Below are 23,409 nucleotides of genomic sequence, written 5' to 3' on the forward strand. Positions count from 1 at the left end.
AAAACCTCCGTCCCCAATTGTTCCTTCATTTCCCAAGGTCCACAGGTCTGAGTCTGCAGGGGTGGTGGACAGGTCATCGTTCTCGAAGTCTCCTGCTACAAAAGAAACATAAAGGCAAAAAACATGAAACATGGGAAATAGTAAAACACAGTGACCTCAACCCTTCTGCCTTCTTACCTTTTTTCATTTATTTAGAGAGAAACAGAGAAAAATGGAGGCAGATAATGACTTATGGCCTATCCAGTCTGCCCATCTCTTTCTCACAACTTAGTACAATGGGGTTCTGTTGAGGTGACCTCGGCAGAAAAATAGAAGCTTCTTGGTCAACCTGATATCCCTGAGACAGATGTGGGTAGATTAATGCTGCTACTTATCACTGATAATTCTCTGCATACAAAGTCTGTTTGTTCATTTTGCTGGAGATCAGAGAAAAACAGAAGAAACTGCCTGAAGGACTCTAGGATTATGTATTTTGCTGGTGTGTAGTTTCTGTGTGGAATAGGGATCTGTAGGAGTCTGGCATGTTTGGAGCTGGTGTAATATTTGCAGTACTGGATTTTCCTAGGCCAGGTTGCTGTGTAAGTCTGGGGAAAGTCAGTGCTGTTTTCAGGTTGTATAGTAACTAAGTAAATGCAACTAGTTACCGTACTTAAGTAAACATTTTGTTACTTTTACTTGTAAAGAAGTGTTACTTATACTTTTACCGAAGTAATAATTTTACCAATTTTTACTACTTTTACAGAGCTACTTCTGATGCTTGTAGTTAAAAGTAAAAAGTAAAAAAGTGGCAGAGAGACCTAAATGATGATTCCTCAGCAAACCAAATGGAACAGCAAAACCTGGAACATGATTTTGATATTGCAAACCTCATTATACAAACTCATCTTAAATTTTGCTTTTCAGGGAATACAGCCCATGAGAACAGTAGAGTTGCCTGTGCTTGGTTACTAGTCTCCAGCCAAACAGAACAGTGATGAGCTGGGTCACTTTGAAGTGGAGACGAAGTTGAAGCAATTCTTGGTGAACAGACATATGTCTCTATCACATCAGACTGCTGGTTATCCCATGGAAAATTTTACATTGGCGTGACTGTCTGTTGGATTGATAGTCTGCTTGTCTGGCCTTAAGACTGAAGAGTTTCCATACATTTGACATTCTTGCATCAGTTCAGAGTTAGCCATCAGATGAAAAATTGTTAGCACAACGACAGACAATGATTTCAACTTTGTGAAAGTTTTCTCTGTAATGGAACAGCACGACAAAGATAACAAAGATGAAGATTGATGAAGATAAAGATGCAATTGATGAATTAGCAGATGATTTAGGGTCTGAGACCTTACTGCCAGCCATAGACCTAGCGGTAAAAAATCTGGGTGGTTATGACCTATGCGTGTCAGATACCACTTGGCGTGCGTCCGTTGCACATGCCAGAAAATAAAAAATATTTTCAGGCACACGTAGCGGACGCGCGCCAAAATTGAAATTACCGCAAGGGCCATGCAGTAACCAGGCAGTAACTCCAATTTGGCGCACATTCGGTGCGCGTAGGCACCTACACGGCTTAGTAAAAGGGGCCCTCAATTCCCAGTGGGCTTCTTTGCATTCAGCGCATGCTAAACGGTGGTGCTGCTTTGTAAAAGGAATCCTAAATGTTTTAAACTTCAATGTGACAAGCAAATATCTGCAAGTCATCACTTCATAAAGCATTGTACTTACGGGGATTGACGCAGCACAGTGCTCTTGCAGGCTGCTGTCGACATGTGATTCAGAATGATGCTGGCAATGGACATAACTCTTCCGCTGTACGTTTCCCTAAATGTGACTATGCCACATGAACTTTATCCTACCACAACATCACTTTGTATTTATTCTCACTGGAGCCGGCAAACGCCTTCCAGTACTATGTAAGCCACATTGAGCCTACAAATATGTGGGAAAATGTGGGCTACAAATGTGACAAATAAAGAATGACCACGATGATGATAAATCATTCTTTGCTATAAGGAAGAAGTGCTTCAGAGAGAGAGAGAGATTCCTTTGACCATTACCTGCAGACCCACTTAAGAGGCATCAGTAATTTTGCAGCCTGGCCTGATCTGAAGGAACTTTTTATCAGACTGAACCATCCACTTCCTGCTAGTGCAGTTGTTGAACACCTTTTTAGCTGTGGTGGATTAAAGACTCACAAGTGTATTCACATAGGCGCCCCGTATAAGAGGCTTGGGGAGGCTAAGCCTCCCCCAATCCAATCGTGGACTTCCGTTTGCGTTGCAGCCCACCCCCCTGACCCGCGCGTTTTGACCTTTTATTTCCGTGGCAGCGACGTCAATGAAGAAAAAGACCACAGGCTCGCCGCCAGCTTCTCCCTTCTCTCTGCACACAGTGTCCCGCCTTATGTGGTGATGCATTTCCTGATTCTGCGAGGGCGGGACACTGTGTGCAGAGAGAAGGGAGAAGCTGGCGGCGAACCTGTAGTGTCTTTTTCTTCATTGGCGTCGCTGCCACAGAGCGTATGGAGGTAAGCTCCGCCCCCTTTAGCCTCCCCAAACACCCCAAACAGTTGGGCTACCGACCGTCTATGTGTATTCACATGAGTGACAGTCATTTTCAAAATTCAGTTTCACTAAAAGAGAAGTAGATTGAATTGCAGAGCAATAAAATTGTTGGGATAAAAATGTTAGCAATAGCTGTAGTTACAATGTTTTTACTTTTTACTCAAAAAGTATTGTATTAGGCAGTACATTTTTTACTTTCACTTAAGTACATTTTTAAATGTGTTCTTCATTGTACTGTTACTCAAGTATTAAAATACACATCCATTTTTATTTTTACTTAAGTACTTTGACCTAGTACTTTGAATAACACTGGCTGTTATAGTATGGCAGTGAGGATCTGTGCCTGGCAGCGGAGGGGGTTCTTCTTCTCTGTTAGCAATCTGTTCTGACAGACATTAAATGTGTCTGTATCCCTTTAAATGGAGAGAGCTCCTCCTGTAATGAATGACATATGAGGAAATAGCAGAATGAGGAAGTAAACGTAGGAGAGACTTGGGTCGTCTGTGCAGGGACATCCTGTTCTGTTAGTTGAATTTGGGTTTGTGAAGAAACAGGAATCTGACTTCATATGGCTCATCAGGTAGGAAACAAGAAGGAACAGGAACTGGGAGTGCAGGGGAGCAATGGTGTGAAGTGTTGTCTGAGGGAAACCTCCTGTTTGCAGTATGGATAAGTACGTAAAACGGGATTAAAGGGTCATGGATTTGATATACTGCCAATATGTGCAGGTACTTTCTCTGTTCCTAGTGGGCTCGCAATCAAAGTTTTTGTATCTGGGGCAGTGGAAACAGTGCAGGCACCGTATAACCTGTAGTCTTTCTATATGCAACACTGCACACATACAGGTTCATTTTCAAAGCACTTAGCCTCCCAAAGTTCCATAGAAACCTATAGAACTTAGCCTCCCAAAGTGCTTTGAAAATATGCCTCAATGTGTATGTATCTGAGTGCTGTGCAACACACTGGAGGTAGGCAGTATGCTTAACTTTATAGACTCCAGCAAATGTACAATTTGGGCTTCTGATTTTAGATGTTAATTGATTAAACACTGATTAAAACACTTCAATGCAAATGCAAAAAGGAAAAAAAAAGAATTACTGTATTTCCTACATTCTAAGACACCTCCCCTCCCTTTGCATACAAGGGGAACCCCCCCCCCCCCCCCCCCACTCGATTCTAAGATGCACCGTCATTTTGCAAAAGAAGGAAAAGCACACACACATTTATTTTCAATTACTGGTGAGGCAAATACATCTTTGTATGACACTTAACATGGAACACTATGGTACTATGGTAAATAATCTTACCACAGTACTATATACTGGTAACTTTTAAAAAACAAAATTACCAGTATATGGTAAACATATGCAGAAGGAAAAGCACAAACTTTTGAAAAACCAAATGATGGTTTCATATACGGTAGTGTATATTCTTCTAATCACTATTCTTAGTACCAGCCGATTCCTCAGAAGCTGAGTGATCGCTGTCAAAGCTTGATGACTCGTCACTCTTGGAATCATAGTCACCGTCGGTGTCTTCCCATATCAGATCATCTTCTGTACCATCATTCGCATTTGTTATACAGCACTGCTTAAATGAGTGCTGCACTATATGTTCCGAAACTTTTTTCCATACAGCTGACACCCACTCTGTGATTTTTGAAGAAGGTTCTGTCTTAATATTCTTGGAAGGCAGCAAAGGAAGGATGTCAGAAAATAACTAGGTCTCATATTCTTCTCTTAAAAAGTATTAATTTTTTTATTCATTGTTTTTATTTATTATTCCATACCAAAGAGTATCAAAGCAATCAAATTTACAACCATAATGTCACGGTCCTACCGTGACTCTGGGCCGGTGCCGTCTGCTAGCGCTGAGAGCTGGTAGGCGTGCTTCCCGATGCTCCTAGAAGTCCCACAGGACCAGCATGGGCACGCTTCCATGCCACATCAAGACGCTGTGCTGACACCCCTGGCGGGTATTTAACTTTCCTGTTGCGGGACTTTGTTGTTGGGGTTTCTGGGTTAGCCACCTGTAGTGGTTTCCTTTCCTTCTGTGGGTTCCTGAGACGCCTTCAGCATCTTGTGTGAGCAGGTTCCTGTACGCTTCAGTGGTTCCAGAGACCCTATAGCGTCAGTGTGTGAGTGGTTTTCTGAGATGCTTTCAGCGTCAGTGCGTGAATAGGTTCCCGAGACGCTTTCAGCTTCAGCGCGTGAGTGGCTCCCTGAGACGCTTTCAGCTTCAGCGCGTGAGTGGCTCCCTGAGACGCGTTCAGCTTCAGTGCGTGAGTGGTTCCCTGAGACGCGTTCAGCTTCAGCGCGTGAGTGGCTCCCTGAGATGCGTTCAACCTCAGCGCATGAGTGGGTTGCTGAGATCAGTGGCGTAGCCACAGGTGGGTTTGGGTGGGCCAGGGCCCACCCATTTATGACTCAGGCCCACCCAACAGTAGTACATGCTTAGTGGTAACTGGTGGGAATCCCAAGCTCCGCCAGCTGAAGATTTTCCCCTGATGCTAACGAGAACGCTGCTCTCCATGACACATGCTCAGTTTCAGTGCATGCCTGCTGCCAAGGTGGAAAAAAGCATTTTCCCACCAGCTGAGATAATTTTTTTTTTTTTGGGGGGGGGGGGGGGGGGAGAACACTTGGTGCCCACCCAATTCTTGCCTAGGCCCACCCAAAATCTGTTGTCTGGCTACGCCTCTGGCTGAGATGCTTCTAACCTTGTGCATGGGCAAGTACCTAAATCTCTGAGGTGCTACTTTGACCCTGCTCACCGTGGTCCAGTACCTTGTTTTTGCTGCACTCCCTTTTAGTCTCTACCTTACCTTATTATCTCTCAGGGTATCGAGTCTTGCTCTTTTCTTGCTCCCCTGCTTTGCCGGAGACTTCTCTGCTCATATCCAGCAGATCGCCAAGACCAGTCATTTCTTTCTTTACAACATCCGTAAAATCCACCCCTTTCTTTCTGAGCACTCTACCAAAACCCTCATCCACACCCTTGTCACCTCTCGTTTGGACTACTGCAATCTGCTTCTTGCTGGCCTCCCACTTAGTCACCTCTCCCCTCTCCAGTCGGTTCAAATCTCTGCTGCCTGTCTCATCTTCCGCCAGGGTCGCTTTACTCATACTACCCCTCTCCTCAAGTTGCTTCACTGGCTCCCTATCCGTTTTCGCATCCTGTTCAAACTTCTTCTACTAACCTATAAATGTACTCACTCTGCTGCTCCCCAGTATCTCTCCACACTCGTCCTTCCCTACACCCCTTCCTGTGCACTCTGTTCCCTGGATAAATCCTTCTTATCTGTTCCCTTCTCCGCTACTGCCAACTCCAGACTTCGCTTCTTCTGTCTTGCTGTGCCCTTTGCCTGGAATAGACTTCCTGAGCCCCTACGTCTTGCCCCATCCTTGACCATCTTTAACTCTAGATTGAAAGCCCACCTCTTTAACATTGCTTTTGACTCGTAACCACTTGTATCCACTCGCCTCCACCTACCCTCCTCTCCTCTTTCCTCCACACGTTAATTGATTTGCTTGCTTTATTTTTTGTCTATTAGATTGTAAGCTCTTTGAGCAGGGACTTTCTTTCTTCTATGTTTGTGCAGCGCTGTGTACGCTTTGTAGCGCTATAGAAATGCTAAATAGTAGTAGACTTGTCTACTGTATTTCTCTCACACTCAGTGATACATCCCCGTTATATAGCTTTGGTCCCCCTCCCCCTCGGAATTGCTCATATTATACAAAAACTGATGTCTAAAAACAATAGAAGTAGGTCCATTAGAAATTACATCTGAAAAATATCATCTCAGAGGAGATGCTCCAAGTCCTCTAATACCATGTCAGAAAGGGCTTCCAAATTTGATTAAAAGCTGTGGATCAGCCTCGTCTCAGAGCTATCAGCTTGCTTAAGTAGTATGCATCCCAGAAAGCACTTTCTAAGAAATGATTTATAGTAGTAGTAGTAACCTTGGTTACTGAGGTAGAGCCATTGATTTCCAGCATTTGGCGACCTCACACCGAATGACAGATATACAAAGGAGTAACACTTCTACTACTATAAATCACTTCTATAGCTTCCAAACATTTCTTCTGATATAGAGGCAGGTGGGATATGTAACAAAAATAAAGCAGGATCTGCCGTGACGGAGATTAAAAACATTTGTGAAAACAGCATGGCAGAGTTTGTATCCAGCATATTCTGTTTGGTGCTACGTGATCAGTGAGCTGACAACACACATACAAGTAGGACTCTTCATTTTGCATTCACTACTTGGTGTATTTATTGACCCCTGATGCAGACGCTTTTTAGCGTCGAAACACGGCCTGGGTTGGGTCGTTATCTTTGATATAATAAAGACTGTTGGACTCACGTCTCCAGTGGTGAATCGTCTATTAGTCTCTACTTTTGCCTTCAGAGTTACATAAGTACATACATTAGTACATAAGTATTGCCATACTGGGAAAGACCAAAGGTCCATCAAGCCCAGCATCCTGTTTCCAATAGTGGCCAATCCAGGTTACAAGTACCTGGCAAGATCCCAAAAAAGTACAAAACATTTTATATAGCTTATTCCATAAATAGTGGATTTTCCCCTAGTCCATTTAATAATGGTCTATGGACTTTTCCTTTAGGAAGCCGTCCAAATCTTTTTAAAGCTCCGCTAAGCTAACCGCCGTTACCACATTCTCTGGCAATGAATTCCAGAGTTTAATTTCACGATGAGTGAAGAAAAATGTTCTCCAATTCGTTTTAAATTTACTACATTGTAGCTTCATCGCATGCCCCCTAGTCCTAGTATTTTTGAAAAGTGTAAACAGACGCTTCACATCTACCTGTTCAACTCCACTCATTATTTTATAGACCTCTATCATATCTCCCCTCAGCCTCCTTTTCTCCAAGCTGAAGAGCACTAGCCGCTTTAGCCTTTCCTCATAGGGAAGTTGTCCCATCCCCTTTATCATTTTTGTTACCCTTCTCTGCACCTTTTCTAATTCCACTATATATTTTTTGAGATGCTGCGACCAGAATTGAGCACAATATTCAAGGTGCGGTCGCACCATGGAGCGATGCTAAGGCATTATAACATCCTCATTTTTGTTTTCCATTCCTTTCCTAATAATGCCTAACATTCTATTTGCTTTCTTAGCCGCAGCAGCAGAACACTGAGCAGAAGGTTTCAACGTATCATCAACGACGACGCCTAGATCACTTTCTTGGTCCGTGACTCCTAACGTGGAACCTTGCATGACGTAGCTATAATTCGGGTTCCTCTTTCCCACATGCATCATTTTGCACTTGCTCACATTATATGTCATCTGCCATTTAGACGCCCAGTCTCCCAGTTTCGTAAGGTCCTCTTGTAATTTTTCACAATCCTCCCGCGATTTAATGACTTTGAATAACTTTGTGTCATCAGCAAATTTAATTACCTCACTAGTTACTCCCATCTCTATGTCATTCATAAATATGTTAAAAAGCAGTGGTCCCAGCACAGACCCCTGGGGAACCCCACTAACTACCCTTCTCCATTGAGAATACTGACCATTTAACCCTACTCTCTGTTTTCTATCTTTTCACCAGTTTTTAGTCCACAATAGAAGGCTACCTCCTATCCCATGACTCTCTAATTTCCTCTGGAGTCTTTCATGAGGTACTTTGTCAAACGCCTTCTGAAATCAAAATTACCGTCCGGGCCACGTGGTAGCCGGGCGGTAACTCCAAATTGACATGGATTGGGCGCACGTAAGCACCTATGTAGCTTAGTAAAAGGGCCCCTCAATATGTAACTTTGGAAGAAAGAGTGGGAGAGGAGAAATATGATGGAGAAGTTTAAATACCAATGTCAAGATAATTTTCAAAACTCCTTGAACTCACCATTTAAACAGGCTTCTAAAAATGTCACAGAAAAAAAAATATTTTTTGGACCAGTCAGCGGTGGGCACATTCCATAATAAACAATTTGTAAGGAATGCCAATTTCCACACAATTTTGTCATAGGTACTTCTTGTTTGAAAGTATCTAAAGAAAAAAAAATATTTCAGTTCATTCATATCCAATCCCTTATAAACTTCAAATTGTACTCGGTGTGGACATTAGCATTCCTTGCAAATTGTTTATTATGGAATGCGCCTACTGCTGATTAGTCCCAAAAAAATTTTTCTGTAACATATTTAGAAGTTTGTTCAGATGGTGAATTCAAGGAGCATTGGGAGTTTTGAAAATTATCTTGTGTTTGTATGCCCCTGCTAGAATTTTGTGAACTGTTCACTAGCAGTAAATACCAATGTGACATAAATGCACAGGAGTGAGTATCTTTTTCAATTGTAAAGGGAACTCTGGAACGAGGGGGTATAGAATGAAGATTAAAGGGGATAGACTCAGAAGTAATCCGAGGACATACTTCTTCAAGGAATGGGTGGTGAATTCATGGAATTGCCTTCTGGTGGAGGGGGTGGTGACGAAAACTGTATTTGAAGGTAAGAAAGCTTGGGACAAGTACATAAGATCCCTAAGGGAGTGAAAGGGAGAGTAGATAGCATGGGTGGGAAGACTGGATAGACCATATAGTTTTTATCTGCCTTCATTTTAATACGTTTCTATCTAAGTAAAAGCAAAGAGGTAGGAAGGCAGAAGGTTTGAGGTCACTGTGTTTTACTGTTTCCCATGTTTCATGTTTTCTGCCCTTATGTTCCTCTTGTAGCAGGAGAGTTCGGGAAGGATGAGCTGTCCACCACCCCTGCAGACTCAGACCTGCGGACCTTGGGAAATGAAGGAGCGACTGGGGACAGGAGGTTTTGGAAATGTAATACGATGGCAGAACAAGGTACAATTTCTTCTTGTACACCTCTCCCATCGGTATCGAACCTGAATGGGGGAATGACAAAGGAAGGTGGTGGTGAATGTATTGGGGTGAGAGATTCGGGACATACAGAAAGGAATGAAGCCATAACAGAGAAGGAGCAGGCAATGCAGGGGGTATGGGGTTCCTTTCCTGTGGGAGGGATAAACATCTTGGGGTAGATTCTGTATAGAGTGCTCACATTTAATCGCCGGGTTGATGTGTGGTAGGCACAAATTCTGTAAAGGCAGACCCGCACAGAACTGTCTTTCTACAATACCAGCTTAAGTCATTTTGGGGCCTAAACATTTACTCCTGCCAAAGTCTGGTGTAATGCCTACGCCTAACTACTGTCAGGCACGGAAGTGGAAGTATTCTATTACCTTGCGCCTAAATCCTTGGAACGTCTTGACCCGCCCATGTCCCTCCCTTGGCCACGCCCCATTTGGAGCTGCACATGAGGTTATATAGCAAGCCATAACCCTGAAAATGATCTTAAATTCTGCCTTGTGTAATAGCATGGGTTGGATTCACCAGCCTCGCATCTGGTCATAATTTCTAGTTTTCATTCTGTTTTCAGGAAACTGGAGAGCAAATTGCTATTAAACAGTGTCGGCAGGAGCTGAGCCCTCGAAATCGTGATAGATGGTGTCTAGAGATTCAGATTATGAAGCGGTGAGACAACATTCTAGAAAATGTATCAAAGCCACATCTTGATATGTGGGGCATAGTTTTTTTATTAATAAGGTGGTCGATATTCAAAGCAATTTAAGCAGCAAGAAGAGGCTCCTGGCCGCTTAAATCGCTAGTACGTAGTTATATGTTTATATTCAGCGGTACTTAACTGGTTGGTATCACTGAATATCACCACAGACTGTTAAACTGAAAGCTATTTTGTGTGCAGTACTGGGGCGGAGTCAGCACTCATGTGGTTAAGTGTTGATATTTAGCACTTAAGCGCCTAAGTTAAGCGGCCAAATCAGACCAGTTAAAACTTAGTCCTATCTTTATGTAGTGTCACTTAGGGGCCCTTTTACTAAGCCGAGTAGGTGCCTACACACGCCCAACACGCACTAGTTTCGAGTTACCACCCAGCTACTGCGTGGCCCTTATGATAATTTCATTTTTGATGCGCCTCCGCTATGCGTACCAGAAAATATTTTTATTTTCTGGTGCACGGGCGATAATTGTCATTCTACGCGCGTAGACCATTACTGCCCGGTTACTGCGTGAGACCTAACCGCTAGGTCAATGGCTGGTGGTAAGGTCTCAGACCCAAAATGGACGCGCGGCAATTTTCATTTTGCTGCACGTACGTTTTCGGAAATTTTTTTTTAAAAAGGCATTTTTTTTACAGGTGAGCTGAAAAATGATTCTGCGTGCGTCCAAAACACACGTCTACACACAACCGCAGGCCATTTTTCAGCATGCCTTTGAAAAAGGGCCCCTTGGGCGGTTAAGTGCCCACTTCAGGCACAGTCAGCTCCTTGTGACTCTGGGCAAGTCACTTAACCCTCCATTGCCTCGCCCCCAGGTACAAATAAGTACCTGTATACAATATGTAAGCCACATTGAGCCTGCCATGAGTGGGAAAGCGCGGGGTACAAATGTAACAAAAATAAAAAAAATAAAAATATTGCACTTCACCGCATAAGAGAGAGCCAGCCACACACAAACCCAGATATTCACCGCTGGTGCCTGGACATGGCCTGGCATTGAATATCTGGGATAAAGAACACCCAGCTGAATATATTACCCAGGGTTTCTAAAAATGAATTCCACAGAATCCCCTTTCTATACAGCATATTTTCAAAGCACTTAGCCTTCCAAAGTTCCATAGCTTAAGTGCTTTGAAAATAAGCATATTTTAGGCACCTGTGTGCCTTTATAAAATAGACAATTACAATGATCCCCAGTAGCATACTTATCTAAGTAAGTGCTATCTTTTGTTGCATCTGCTTTGTATGCATGTATATTCCTGTGCAATTTTCTAATTGCCCTGTTCCACATTTATTTATTTATTAAGTTTTATTTACTGCCTTTTTGAAGGAATTGACTCAAGGCGGTGTACAGTAAGAATAGATCAAACATAGTTTTCCTCAGAAATATTTCCTCAATTATTACTTTAAAAGGAGTGAAGCCTGTGAAAATTGGGATTACTTTAATCAGTGGGATTTGAATTAGAGACTTAAGTATATGTATTGTTAAATAACTTCTGGTTTTTAAAAGTGAAAGAATGTAATCAGATGTATTATTTCTAACTAATATTGGACAATAAGTATGTTTTCAATGAAACGATTTGACTATACACCATATTGGCCTTGAAGAAGCCAACCAGTTGATCAGTGTGAAATAATGAATTAGATGAGTAATATCTGGGGATAGTCAGGTTAATACCACTTTTTTTTCTGTTTACTGTTTAATTGATCTCCTTGTCTTGTTTCATTCTCCCTATTTATTATTATTATTATTATTACATTTGTATCCCACATTATCCCACCTTTTTGCAGGCTCAATGTGGCTTACAATTCATCGTGGATACTGGAAATAGAAAAGAATGTACATTTGTTTTTGCAGAAGGTTTGGGTACATGATGGTGAAATACATGATAGTGTTAAAGCCATAGACATTAGGTGCATGATAGTGTGAAGGCAAAAGACATTAAAGAACATCCCTGGATATCTTAAAGAATGTAGAGTTACGTGTGTTGTTCTTTATGATATATTTTGTCGAAGTGATAAGTTTTCAGGAGTTTGCAGAAATTGGTCATTTCATAGACCGTTTTCAGGTTACGTGGCAGTGTGTTCCAGAGCTGTGTGCTTGTATAGGAAAAGGTTCATGCATGCATTAATTTGTATTTCAAGCCTTTACATTTGGGAGGATGAAGATTGAGGAATGTGCGGGAGGATTTTTTTGCATTTCTGGGTGGTAGTTCTATTAGGTCTGAAAATGTAGGCTGGGGCGTCACCATGGATGATTTTATGGACCAAGGTACAGAGTTTGAACGTGATGCGTTCTTTGAGTGGGAGCCAGTGTAGTTTTTCGCGAAGGGGTGTTGTGCTTTCGTATTTTGGTTTGCCGAATATAAGTCTGGCTGCCGTGTTCTGGGCTGTCTGGAGTTTTTTGAGTATTTGCTCTTTGCAGCCGGCATAGAGTGAATTACAATAGTCCAGATGACTAAGTACCAGTGATTGTACCAGGTAGCGGAAGACATTCCTTGGGAAAAATGGTCTGACTCTTTTTAGTTTCCACATTGAATGGAACATCTTTTTAGTTATGTTTTTTGCATGCACCCTACGCTTGGAATAAACTTCCTGAGCCCCTATGTCTTGCCCCATCCTTGGCCACCTTTAAATCTAGACTGAAAGCCCACCTCTTTAACATTGCTTTTGACTCGTAACCACTTGTAACCACTCGCCTCCACCTACTCTCCTCTCCTCCTTCCTGTACACATTAATTGATTTGATTTGCTTACTTTATTTCTTGTCTATTAGATTGTAAGCTCTTTAAGCAGGGACTGTCTTTCTTCTATGTTTGTGCAGCGCTGCGTACGCCTTGTAGCGCTATAGAAATGCTAAATAGTAGTAGTAGTAGTTATGTTTTTTGCATGATTCTCAAGTGTTAGGTGTCGGTCAATGGTGACTCCAAGGATTTTTAGTGTGTCTGAGACTGGTAGACTTAAGATTAGGTGTGTTGATGGTGGTAAATTCCTTCTTGTTGTATTGCGAGGTGAGTACTAGGCATTGGGTTTTTTCAGCATTTAGTTTCAGTTGAAATGCATCTGCCCAGGAGTTCATAATGTGTAGGCTTTGGTTGATTTCGTCGTAAATTTCTCTTAATCATGTTTGAATGGGATAAAGATCGTTACATCATCAGCATATATATATGGGTTTAGATTCTGAATCGATAGTAGCTTAGCCAAGGGTGTCATCATTAGGTTGATTAGTGGTCTAAGGAAGAGAATAGAATTACCTGAATGAAATAATTCCCATATATTTCTTTCTCTGTATTTCCGGCAAGTTGTTTTATCACTTGTAAAAATTTAAATGGTTATAAAAAAAAAAAGAATAGATCAAACATGAGCACTAGGCAGTTACAGCAGTAAAAATATTCAACTAACAATACAAAGTATGGCATGGTATACTATTTGTTAATATTCTAGAGGACCTCTGGTTTCTTATCTATATATTTAATCTTTTTCCAGATGGTAAAAAAGGAGTTTGTCTCTCAGCTAGGTAAATAAGAATGTATCTCTTTATTTATTTATTTTTTCTTTCTTTATTTTTTCACCAGACCTCAATGATGCCCAGCGTGGCTTTTCTGCAAGGAATACATGCTCGTTGTTTTCTGTCAAACATTCAGAGCGCCTCCGTTGCTATTTGGCTTGTCTATCACTGGTCCAGCTAATTTTTTCTTTTTTCTATTTTCAGTTGTTTTTTTCCTTAATTTCAAGACTGTCCCCTCCGATGTAAACAAAACTTATATCAAGAAAAATCGTCGGGTTAAAGTCTTAAATTCAATTATTCCCTTTGTTGTGAGACAAACACTCCTTTCTTATTTAAGTATTATCATCCAGCTTCTTACTTATCTATTAGGATCTGCAGGTTTTACAATTCCACAAGCTGTTTTATCCAACTTTACTTATCTTGTGCGGCTGGGCTTTTTTCGATCTCGCCCTTCTATTCCGGTTCTCCGGTACGGACTTAGTGCTCACACCGCCATTGTCATGTTCCTTCTATATGACTCCTAATGCTTCTGGGACATAACCTCTCTTCACCTTTACTTTAGGTTTTGTACTCTTCAACAAGTACGTCTTGTTTCGCAGTACCTACTGCTGCTTCAGGAAGAGTTGTTATGTTGGAATGTTTTATTTCTTTCAAAGCCCGCGGCCATTTTGAAAGAAATAAAACATTCCAACATAACAACTCTTCCTGAAGCAGCAGTAGGTACTGCGAAACAAGATGTACTTGTTGAAGAGTACAAAACCTAAAGTAAAGGTGAAGCGAGGTTATGTCCCAGAAGCATTAGGAGTCATATAGAAGGAACATGACAATGGCTAAAATACTAGCAAACATCTTGATGTCTTGGTTTAGTAAGGAGATTGGCCTATACGAGCCCAATTGTTCCTTATCTCTTCCTGGCTTGAGCAATACAAGTCACCCACCTCCTGGCCCGCTCTAAGAACAGCCTGCCCCATATCTCCAAACGGGCCCATCATATGTACCCCCAAAATTTTGTAGTACTCGGGGCCTAATCCGTCTGGTCCTGGCGCCTTTGCTAGCTTCAGCCTCTTAAGCGCAGCCTGAATTTCATTCCCTTTTATGGGCGCATTTGAAACAGCCAACTGATCTGAATTTAACTCTGGTAGGCCAAGTCCTTGAAAAACTCTGTGCGCTGCCCCACATCACAGTGTCCCGAGTCGTACAGTGTTTTATAAAATTCCACAAATGTCTCCTGTATTTCTACTTCTTTTTCACACATCTTCCCCGACCTCGCTTTAATGCAGGAAATCACTTGCTTTGCCGGTCTATTCCTAACTAAGTTTGCCAGCAATCTCCCCGCTTTGTTTCCCCACCTGTGGAGATTATATTTATATAATTGAATGTCTCTCTTGGCCCTTTGGCTCAGAATTTCGTTTATGCTGGATTTCAATTCCTTGAATTTATCCTTCGCCTCTTTATCCCCCCTCACTGTAAGGCCTCGGGTGGCCTGCATTTGCTTCAGCAGAGAGAGAAGTTCCCCATCATGTTTTTTCCTTTTCCGTGCTGTGTATTCTATAATCTTGCCCCTCATGACTGCCTTCCCCGCTTCCCAAAATGTTACTGGACTGGTATCCTTCGGATTATTATCTACAAGATAATGCTGCCATTCCTCTATTAAGAAAGATTTAAACTCCGAATCCAGATATAGTGTGGGGTTCATTCTCCATCCCGATACCCTTTTACCCTTTAAGCTTCCCATCTCTACCCATACCATACTATGATCTGAAACTACAGCTGCTTCGATATCTGCCCTACGGGCCTTTGGGAAGGAGATATCAGAATATAATCCAATCGAGCCCTAACATTGTGTATGTGGGAAAGAAAAGTGTACTCTCTTTCATCCGGGTGCAGAACTCTCCAGATGTCTACCAATCCCAACTCGCATTGCAAAAGTCCCACTCCCTTCGCTTCCAGCCCCTTGGGTCTCTGTTTTGGAGGGTTACAGTCCACTAAGGGATCCGCCATTATGTTGAAATCCCCCCCCCCCCCCCCCACCAATTGATACCCAGAAACCGTGACTAATGCAGCCAATAGGGATGAAAAAAAATTAAGTGAATAAACATTAGGGGCATATACTGAGCAGAGAGCTACCTTACTACCCTGTAGTATCCCAGCCCAGATGACAAACCGCCCTTCTGTATCCTGAATAATTCTGTGCAGAGTGAAGTCTAGACCTTTATTAATCAGCTCCGCAACTCCTCTTTGTCTGTTGTTAAAAGAGGCAGAAGCCAGCTCTCCGACCCACCTTTGTTTCAACTTAGAGTGCTCTGTTTGTGATAAATGTGTCTCCTGAATAAGTAATACATCTACCTTCATGTGCTTGCTGTATTGTAGGATCTTAGAGCTTTTGACAGGCGAGTGAATGCCGTCTGCGTTCAATGTGGCTACACGCAGACTAGCCATACTCCCAATCCCGCCATTTCGCTAGTACAATTAATTTGTTTACCTCTTCCCCGGGTGGCGTCCCAGCCAGACCGCCCCACAGGAACACTGAATATACCACCGCTGAGTGTATATTTCCCCCCATATAGTCCATTACTGCCTGTTTAACACACCTTTCCATCAGCACCAGCTCCCTTCCCCTCCCTCCTATCTCTCCCCAGTCCCCTCTATCCCCCTTCCAGCCACACTCTCAACCATCCACCTCTCATACATCCACTCAAGTTTACATCCCTCCATCCCCCACATCCCCCCTCCCCTCGCCCCTCTTGATTGTACCCAGAACACAAGGCTCCTGCCCCCCTCCCCTCTCTCTCTGTATCACAAATTCACATTTTCTTCCACCCGACACCCTAAATTTTTAACAATTTACTGATACCCCCGTATCAACACAAGGATATAATATCTCACATGTCAGAAGCAACTTTACCCGAACTGGTCCATGTATGTCCATGTATACGGCTTGGCAGTTACCCAATTCTCAATTTGTGTCCATAAGTCCCCACAGATAACTTCTCTCTAAAGTGGCACTGGCCCAGCCGCTCCAAAATGCTGGGACTCTTGTCCTGAGTACTGAATTGTCTCAAAGGTGCGCTCTGCCATTTATATCGCACTCCGTTCCCGCTCCGTGCCGTCAAGTTCCTTGCTTCCCCATGTATTCAAGGGAAAATTCCTCAATTCTTAACTTAAACTGAAACAAACCGTTGCTGCTCCCCTGCATTGCGAGCAGCACCTCGCTTTTCCTGCAGTTTCTTAATGGCTTGCCAGGTGTGCTGCCGCTCCTGTGCTTGTACTGTCGAACACAGTCCACTTCTTTACTCACTTGGAAGCTTAGCCAAAAACGCCTTGAGCTCTTCCACTTTGGTGTAAGTGACCGTGTGGTTATTATGCATGATCCTGACCCGAGCTGGGTATTGGAAGGCAAATTTAACCCCCTTTGTATACAGCTGGGAGCAATATGGCGCCAAAGCCCTCCTCTGCTCCGTTACCCGCACTGAAAAATCCTGAAAAAGTAGCACCCTGGTGCCTTTATAGTCCAACGCCCGCTGTTTCTTAAAGAGTTCCAAGATTTTTGCTTTTATTGCATAGTTAAGGTATCTAGCTATCACGGGTCTCGCCTTTCCAGATTCCTCTGCGTACTCTGATTCTGTGACCCTCTCCACGTGCACCTGGCCTGCCTCCGGGGGGACCCCCAAGGTTTTCGGTAACCAGGTTTCCACCGTTTCTCAGAGTTTATCGGACACACTTTCTGGGATTCCGATGATTCGGAGGTTATTGCGGCGTCCCCTGTTATCCTGGTCCTCCACTCTTTCAATGAGTGTTTGGACCTGATTTTCCAGAATTCCAATATGGCCTTCAGCTGAGGTAAGCAGGTCTTCTTGCGCAGAGATGCGTTTTTCCGCTTGTTGAATTCTCACTGCATGCCCCACCACACTGTCTTTGATTTCCTCCACACCTGCATGGGGTTTAGCCAGTTTATCATCCAGCAGCTACGACAAATTTCGCATAGATACGTGTACCGTATCTTCCTGCAACCCCCTTGACGCCGAAGAGATGTGTGGCGATAGGGCCGCCGCTGACGAGGAAGAGGCCGGCGATGCCATCTTTTTTACAGCAGCGTTTGTTCTCTCTCAGTTCTGCCGCGCCGATTTCACAGGTACCCCCTCACCTCCGCCGCCGCATTCACCTGCTCCCGATCTCTTTGTTTACTGCACGCACTGCTTGGGCTCTTTGCAGCATGGAAGAACGCTTTTAAAACCAATTTTTGAGAAGAAAGGAGAGGAGCCGAGCCAGCAGACGTCCGCTCAGGCTATTACCATCATTTGACTCCCCAGGTTGAGTGAAGAAATATTTTCTCCGATTTGTTTTAAATTTACTACTTTGTAGCTTTATTGCGTGCCCCCTAGTCCTAGTATTTTTGGAAAGAGTAAACAAGTGATTCATGTCCACCTGTTCCACTCCACTCTTTATTTTGTAGATCTCTATTGTATTTCCCCTCAGTCGTCTTTTCTCCAAGCTGAAGAGCCCTAAACACTTCAGCCTTTCCTCATAGGGAAGTCATCCCATCCCCTTTATCATTTTGTCCCCCTTCTCTGTACCTTCTCTAATTCCACTATATCTTTTTTGAGATGCGGCAACCAGAACTGCACACAGTACTCAAGGTGCGGTCACACCATGGAGCGAGGCATTATAACATCCTTATTTTTGTTTTCCATTCTATTTAAGTAATGCCACACTGGGAAAAGACCAAGGGTCCATCGAGCCCAGCATCCTGTCCACGACAGCGGCCAATCCAGGCCAAGGGCACCTATTTGCTTTCTTAGCTTCTGCCGCACACAGAGCAAAGGGTTTCAACGTATCATCAACGATGACGCCTAGATCCCTCTCCTGGTCGGTGACTCCTAATGTGGAACTTTGCATCATGTAACTATAGTTCAGGTTTCTCTTTCCCACATGCATCACTTTGCACTTGCCACATTAAACGTCATCTGCCATTTGGATGCCCAGTCTCCAAGTCTTGTGTGGTCCTCTTGTAATTTTTCACAATCCTCTCTATAGGGTGGGAAGAGTTAACCAAAAGAACTCTATCCAGTTGGCTAGCAGACTGCATATTTCACTGATACAACTTGGCACAGTTACATCTTAATGACATAGCTCTGATTTGATGTGCTTTTATTATGACAGCATCGGTTGCTCATTTATACCGTCCCCATTCAATATATCTATGGAGCTGCAATGTAGTCAGTCGTTGATTCGCACTTTCACATCCACTATCTAGACAGTATGGTCGGAAGAGATTGAGACGAGCAGTGCTTCAAAATTTCAACACCCTCCATCAGCATTCATTCTGGGTTTTCTTAAAGAACAAAGGTCTAATTTCTATCAGGTGTGCATCCCGTGAAGAGGAAGAAGCAGCATGGTATCGCGCTGTGTGGTCTAGCCATGGCCGCCAGGTTGTGAATTGGATATCATTGCAGTGACATCGTAGAAGCACTTAGATATCCCCTAAAGAAGCTTTTTCTGAAACGGAAGTCCCCAATGGAATCTATCATATAAGTTCTGAAACTATATTGTTAAAGTTGCTATGGAAATGCAAATGCAAAGTCGCCCCAGTTATTGAATCACAGGTCTTTGTTTATGATCTGCGATTAAGCATAAGGGCTCAATTTGGACTCTTGCCAATAGATTGTCTGTCAAGGACATGTTAGAAGAAGGCCAATTGTTGGCCAGAAGAACTATGTAAAGTTACTGTGTGTTAGATTATTGTGAAAGATTTAAAATACTTTAGGCCCTGTTTACTAAGCCACACTGTAGGCATGCTAGTGTTTTTAGTCACGCTAACGCTAGTGACACCCATAGGAATATATGGGTGTCTCTAGAGTCAGCGCACGATACATTTTAGCACACGCTAAAAACGCTAGCGCACCTTAGTAAACTGGGCCTTTTATTTTTTTTGCTGTATTAATATTTTTGAACACGCATGGATTTTTTGGAGGTTTTTTGACCTTGATTACAAATGGGGTTGTGTAATTGCATTATTAGACCACAATTCCATATGCCTAAAACCTGCTGAGGTCTTTTTCCTCTTTAAACTTTTGTTTTTTTGAATATTAAAGAATTAAAAATCAAAAAATTACAATAAAGATTCAGCTTTTTACCAGTGTGATTTCCACTTTTTGTTTATAGTGTTAGTACACGTTTTTGGGCTAATTGGAATTTCCCTAAATGTTGATTTTGTGTTCTAATTTCTGTCTAGCAACTATTGATTCCTCACTTTGTATATGATTCATCTTGCTTGTCCATGGAGAAAGCAAAGTTCTTTACCAGTAATGACCAGCCATCCCAGGGAGTTGACTTCTAAGGTTTGTAAAGAATGAGGGAACTCGTGAGGTAGTGATGTGACTGTGTGGCAAGTCCCGCACTTTCCAGAAAATCTCTCTCAGATTTTTCTAAACTGTGAAAGTTCTGTCTGCCTCACTGCTGTCAGATGATGGTATCCTGCTGTCTATGGAGAACCCCTGGTGTAGGGATGCAGCTTTCAGTGTATCTTGTTTTCTGTCCTCAGACTGAATCATCCTAATGTTGTGGCTGCTCGGGATGTTCCCAATGGGATGCAGAAGCTTGCACCCAATGATCTACCTGTCCTGGCCATGGAATATTGTGAAGGGGGAGACCTTCGCAAGGTGAGAATCCACTCAAGTATGTGGACAAGTTTAATGCATATACTTCACAGCTAACTTTCAAGGTCAAACTGCCTGAATAATGATCAAATTGAAAACTAACCAATACAAATATATGTATGTACTTTGGTAAATGCTTTCTTTTAACCTGGGTAGAACCAGAAGCCTGTGCATACTTCAGCTAGATTGAGCAAGGATGGTTTTTAGATAGTCACTATACTTGATAAATTGCCATTTACCCAGGTAACTGACTTTGAAAATTATAAGGGTGGTTCTATAACTAGACGCTTGCGGTTACACACCCCTTGTGCTTGCAAATACACAATAAAATACTACTTAACGTACATATTGTGTAAGGGTCCACATAAGTGCTATGGTGTGTAATTACAAGTGGGCTTCCATGCTGGTGGAGCATGTAGGACATGGGCGGGGCTCCCAGTTACAAGCAAAACTTTTAACACACGTTTAAGCTGGAGCATAGCCAGACAGAAAATTTAGGGTGGGCATGAGCCCAAAGATGGTGAGCCTGAAAACTCATCTCTTCCCCACCCTTCTTGACTTTGGGGTTCTCTCTCCCCTCCCACTCAAACCAAGAGAAATACCTGAGGTGGTGGGGGATCCAGAAGCCCTGCCAGCCGAAGACCTCCTCCCCGGAAAAAAAGAACACTTACACCCTATGGTGGTAGTGTCCCCGAACCACTGACATGGCCAGTTTCTGCGCATGTGCGAAGAAACTTGGATAGGGCAACAGTGGCTCAGCGACAGCACTGGCTGGACAGGGTGTAAGTATTCTTTCTGCCAGGAGGAGAATGGAAATCTTCGGCTGGCGGGGCTTGCAGATCCCCGCCAGCCACGCCTACGGAGCACTGATTTCGGGAGGACCTGACTCCAAAGTGGCCCACCCATGACTACGCCATGGCATTTAAGTTCCCACAGTTACAGCAGGTCCATGGCGAGTGTAATTGCAGAACTGGGATGCCCAGTTATAGAACTACTCCCTATGTTCATGGGAGAAACAGTTTTTGAGTCCCTCATGCCAGGATTTGGGCACATTTGTTGTAACTAGTATCTTATCATACATTCCTGTGACAGGACTGGAGAATGACCTGCTTGTATATCAGCAGGAAACCACAGCATGTACGTTTTGATAGCTACCTAATTTTTGTAATCTTTTGCAAAACTAAATACGAGTTAGTTGCTAAGGATATGAGGCGCTGTATTCCAAAAGATATGATAAAATAATCAGTGAGAAGGCAGATCTGTGTTGTAACATGAACAGATAAACCTCTTCCGTAGATTGCTTTAAAGTGCATTCCAAAATATTTGATCTCTGAAATACTAGAGCAGGCTTGGAGTTTGACCTTTTCTGTTTTTTTTTTTACTTGGGGGGAGAAATGGAAATTTTGACTTCTTGTGCCTTGGATTATTCCAGTATCTAAATCAGTATGAGAACTGCTGTGGTTTGCGGGAGAGCTCAATTCTCACCCTGCTCTCCGATATCGGTAAGTGAGGCATCAGTACTGAGTCCTCTTGAGGGCTTTTGGTCTCTGGGGGGGGGGGGGGGGGGGGGTGGCTTTTGCCCCTTAGGTGACATTTTTGGTTTCTGTGTATTTCAGCATCAGCTCTCAGGTACCTTCATGAAAACCGAATCATTCACCGGGATTTGAAACCGGAGAACATAGTTTTGCAGCAGGGAGAACAAAGGGTAAGTGACACAATTGCTGCTGTGTGACGTGGTAGAGATCAGACTAATGTAGAGCAGGTTTTCCTTCTAGCTCCATTAGGTGCACTGCTGCTTTTTTAAAGATCGGTGGTAGTAGGGTTACCATTTTTTGTCCTCATAAAAAGAGGACACTTGCCCCGCCCCTTTCATGCCCCTGCCCCGCCCCTTTCACGCACTCGCCCCACCCCTGACGCATATTCCCCTCCCCCAGTCATCCCTCCTCCCCCCATCACCTTCCCTCCCCCGTCATCTCCACTCCCCCCCGTCACCTCCCCTCCCCTTACTCTACTATCCCTGGTGGTCTAGAGGTACCTCTTCGGGGCAGGAAAGAGCCCCCTCTTTCCTGCCCGGAGCGCTGCTGCCAGCTCAGCTGCCCTGCATCCTGTGAGACCGGCTTTCGGCGTTTCAAAATGGCCGCCGAGAGTTGGCTGCTTCAACTCTCGGCGGCCATTTTGAAACGCCGAGAGCCGGACTCACAGGATGCAGGGCAGCTAGCAGCAGCGCTCCGGGCAGGAAAGAGGGGGCTGTTTCCTGCCCTGAAGACAAAGAGGTACCTCTAGACCACCAGGGATAGTAGAGTAGAGTAGGGGAGAAGAGTCCCGCGCCTGCCAGCCAGACCGTTTGTCCAGAAATCCGGATAAACGGGCAGGCTGGCCAAATCTGTCCGGACATGTCCTCAAAAAGAGGACATGTCCGGGTAAATCCGGACGTATGGTAACCCTAGGTGGTAGAGGCCCTGCTACATTGTCGGGAACTGTAGACTCCGATCCAAAGGTGGCCATTTTAGAAGCCCTATGAGTGATTTGGACATGCATAAACCAGCATTTACTAAGCTAAAGGCAAGATTCACAATATTTAACCTGGAACCATACAAATATCCAACCTGAAACTTCTTGGTATCCAGTCAAAATTCAATAAACCTTGTTCATATATATCCAAATCTGCTTCATTAACTTTTCATTTACTTTACAGATATACTTTTCATAAGATTCCCAGTGACCTCAGTGATGTTCACCGCCCGCAATACAAAAGTTTTTTATGGCGATGTAGACAACATCAACATCTTCATAGGTTCACGCTAAAGTATTACTATCTTTTATAGAAAAACACTTCTTCAATTATTTGACTTATCTTTTTGAAAACTTGTTCAGTCGGACCCAGTTTTCAAAAAGATAAGTCAAATAATTTAAGAAGTGTTTTTCTATAAAAGATAGTAATACTTTAGAGTGAACCTATGAAGATTTATTTATTTACAGCATTTATATCCCACAATTTCCCACCCATGGGCAGGCCCAATGTGGCTTACAACAATCTACATGAAAACACAGCATGTCAGGGGTCAAACAATTAATGTCCTAGAAGTATAATGGGGAAAAGGCAAAGGCAGGTAAAGTAAAAGAGCAGTGGTGAGTAA

The 23,409-nt window shown here is 43.2% G+C and overlaps 1 protein-coding gene across 2 annotated transcripts in view; it reads left to right on the top strand.

Annotated features, from left to right (window-relative positions):
- The first annotated feature begins 3,030 nt into the window (after nucleotides 1-3,030).
- IKBKB (inhibitor of nuclear factor kappa B kinase subunit beta) overlaps nucleotides 3,031-23,409 on the top strand; it is a 96,059-nt gene continuing 75,680 nt past the window's right edge. The window contains exons 1-6 of one of the 2 annotated variants that reach the window (XM_030202068.1): nucleotides 3,031-3,135; nucleotides 9,253-9,375; nucleotides 9,971-10,065; nucleotides 20,158-20,275; nucleotides 21,705-21,774; nucleotides 21,889-21,977. In XM_030202068.1, the coding sequence (XP_030057928.1) occupies nucleotides 3,124-3,135; nucleotides 9,253-9,375; nucleotides 9,971-10,065; nucleotides 20,158-20,275; nucleotides 21,705-21,774; nucleotides 21,889-21,977 (507 nt within the window). In that variant the 5' untranslated portion in view covers nucleotides 3,031-3,123. The remainder of the gene's footprint in view (nucleotides 3,136-9,252; nucleotides 9,376-9,970; nucleotides 10,066-20,157; nucleotides 20,276-21,704; nucleotides 21,775-21,888; nucleotides 21,978-23,409) is intronic. The other variant, XM_030202069.1, reaches the window with a different exon arrangement.

This window comes from Microcaecilia unicolor, chromosome 4 (genome assembly GCF_901765095.1).
Source record: "Microcaecilia unicolor chromosome 4, aMicUni1.1, whole genome shotgun sequence".
NCBI classification, from domain to species: domain Eukaryota; kingdom Metazoa; phylum Chordata; class Amphibia; order Gymnophiona; family Siphonopidae; genus Microcaecilia; species Microcaecilia unicolor.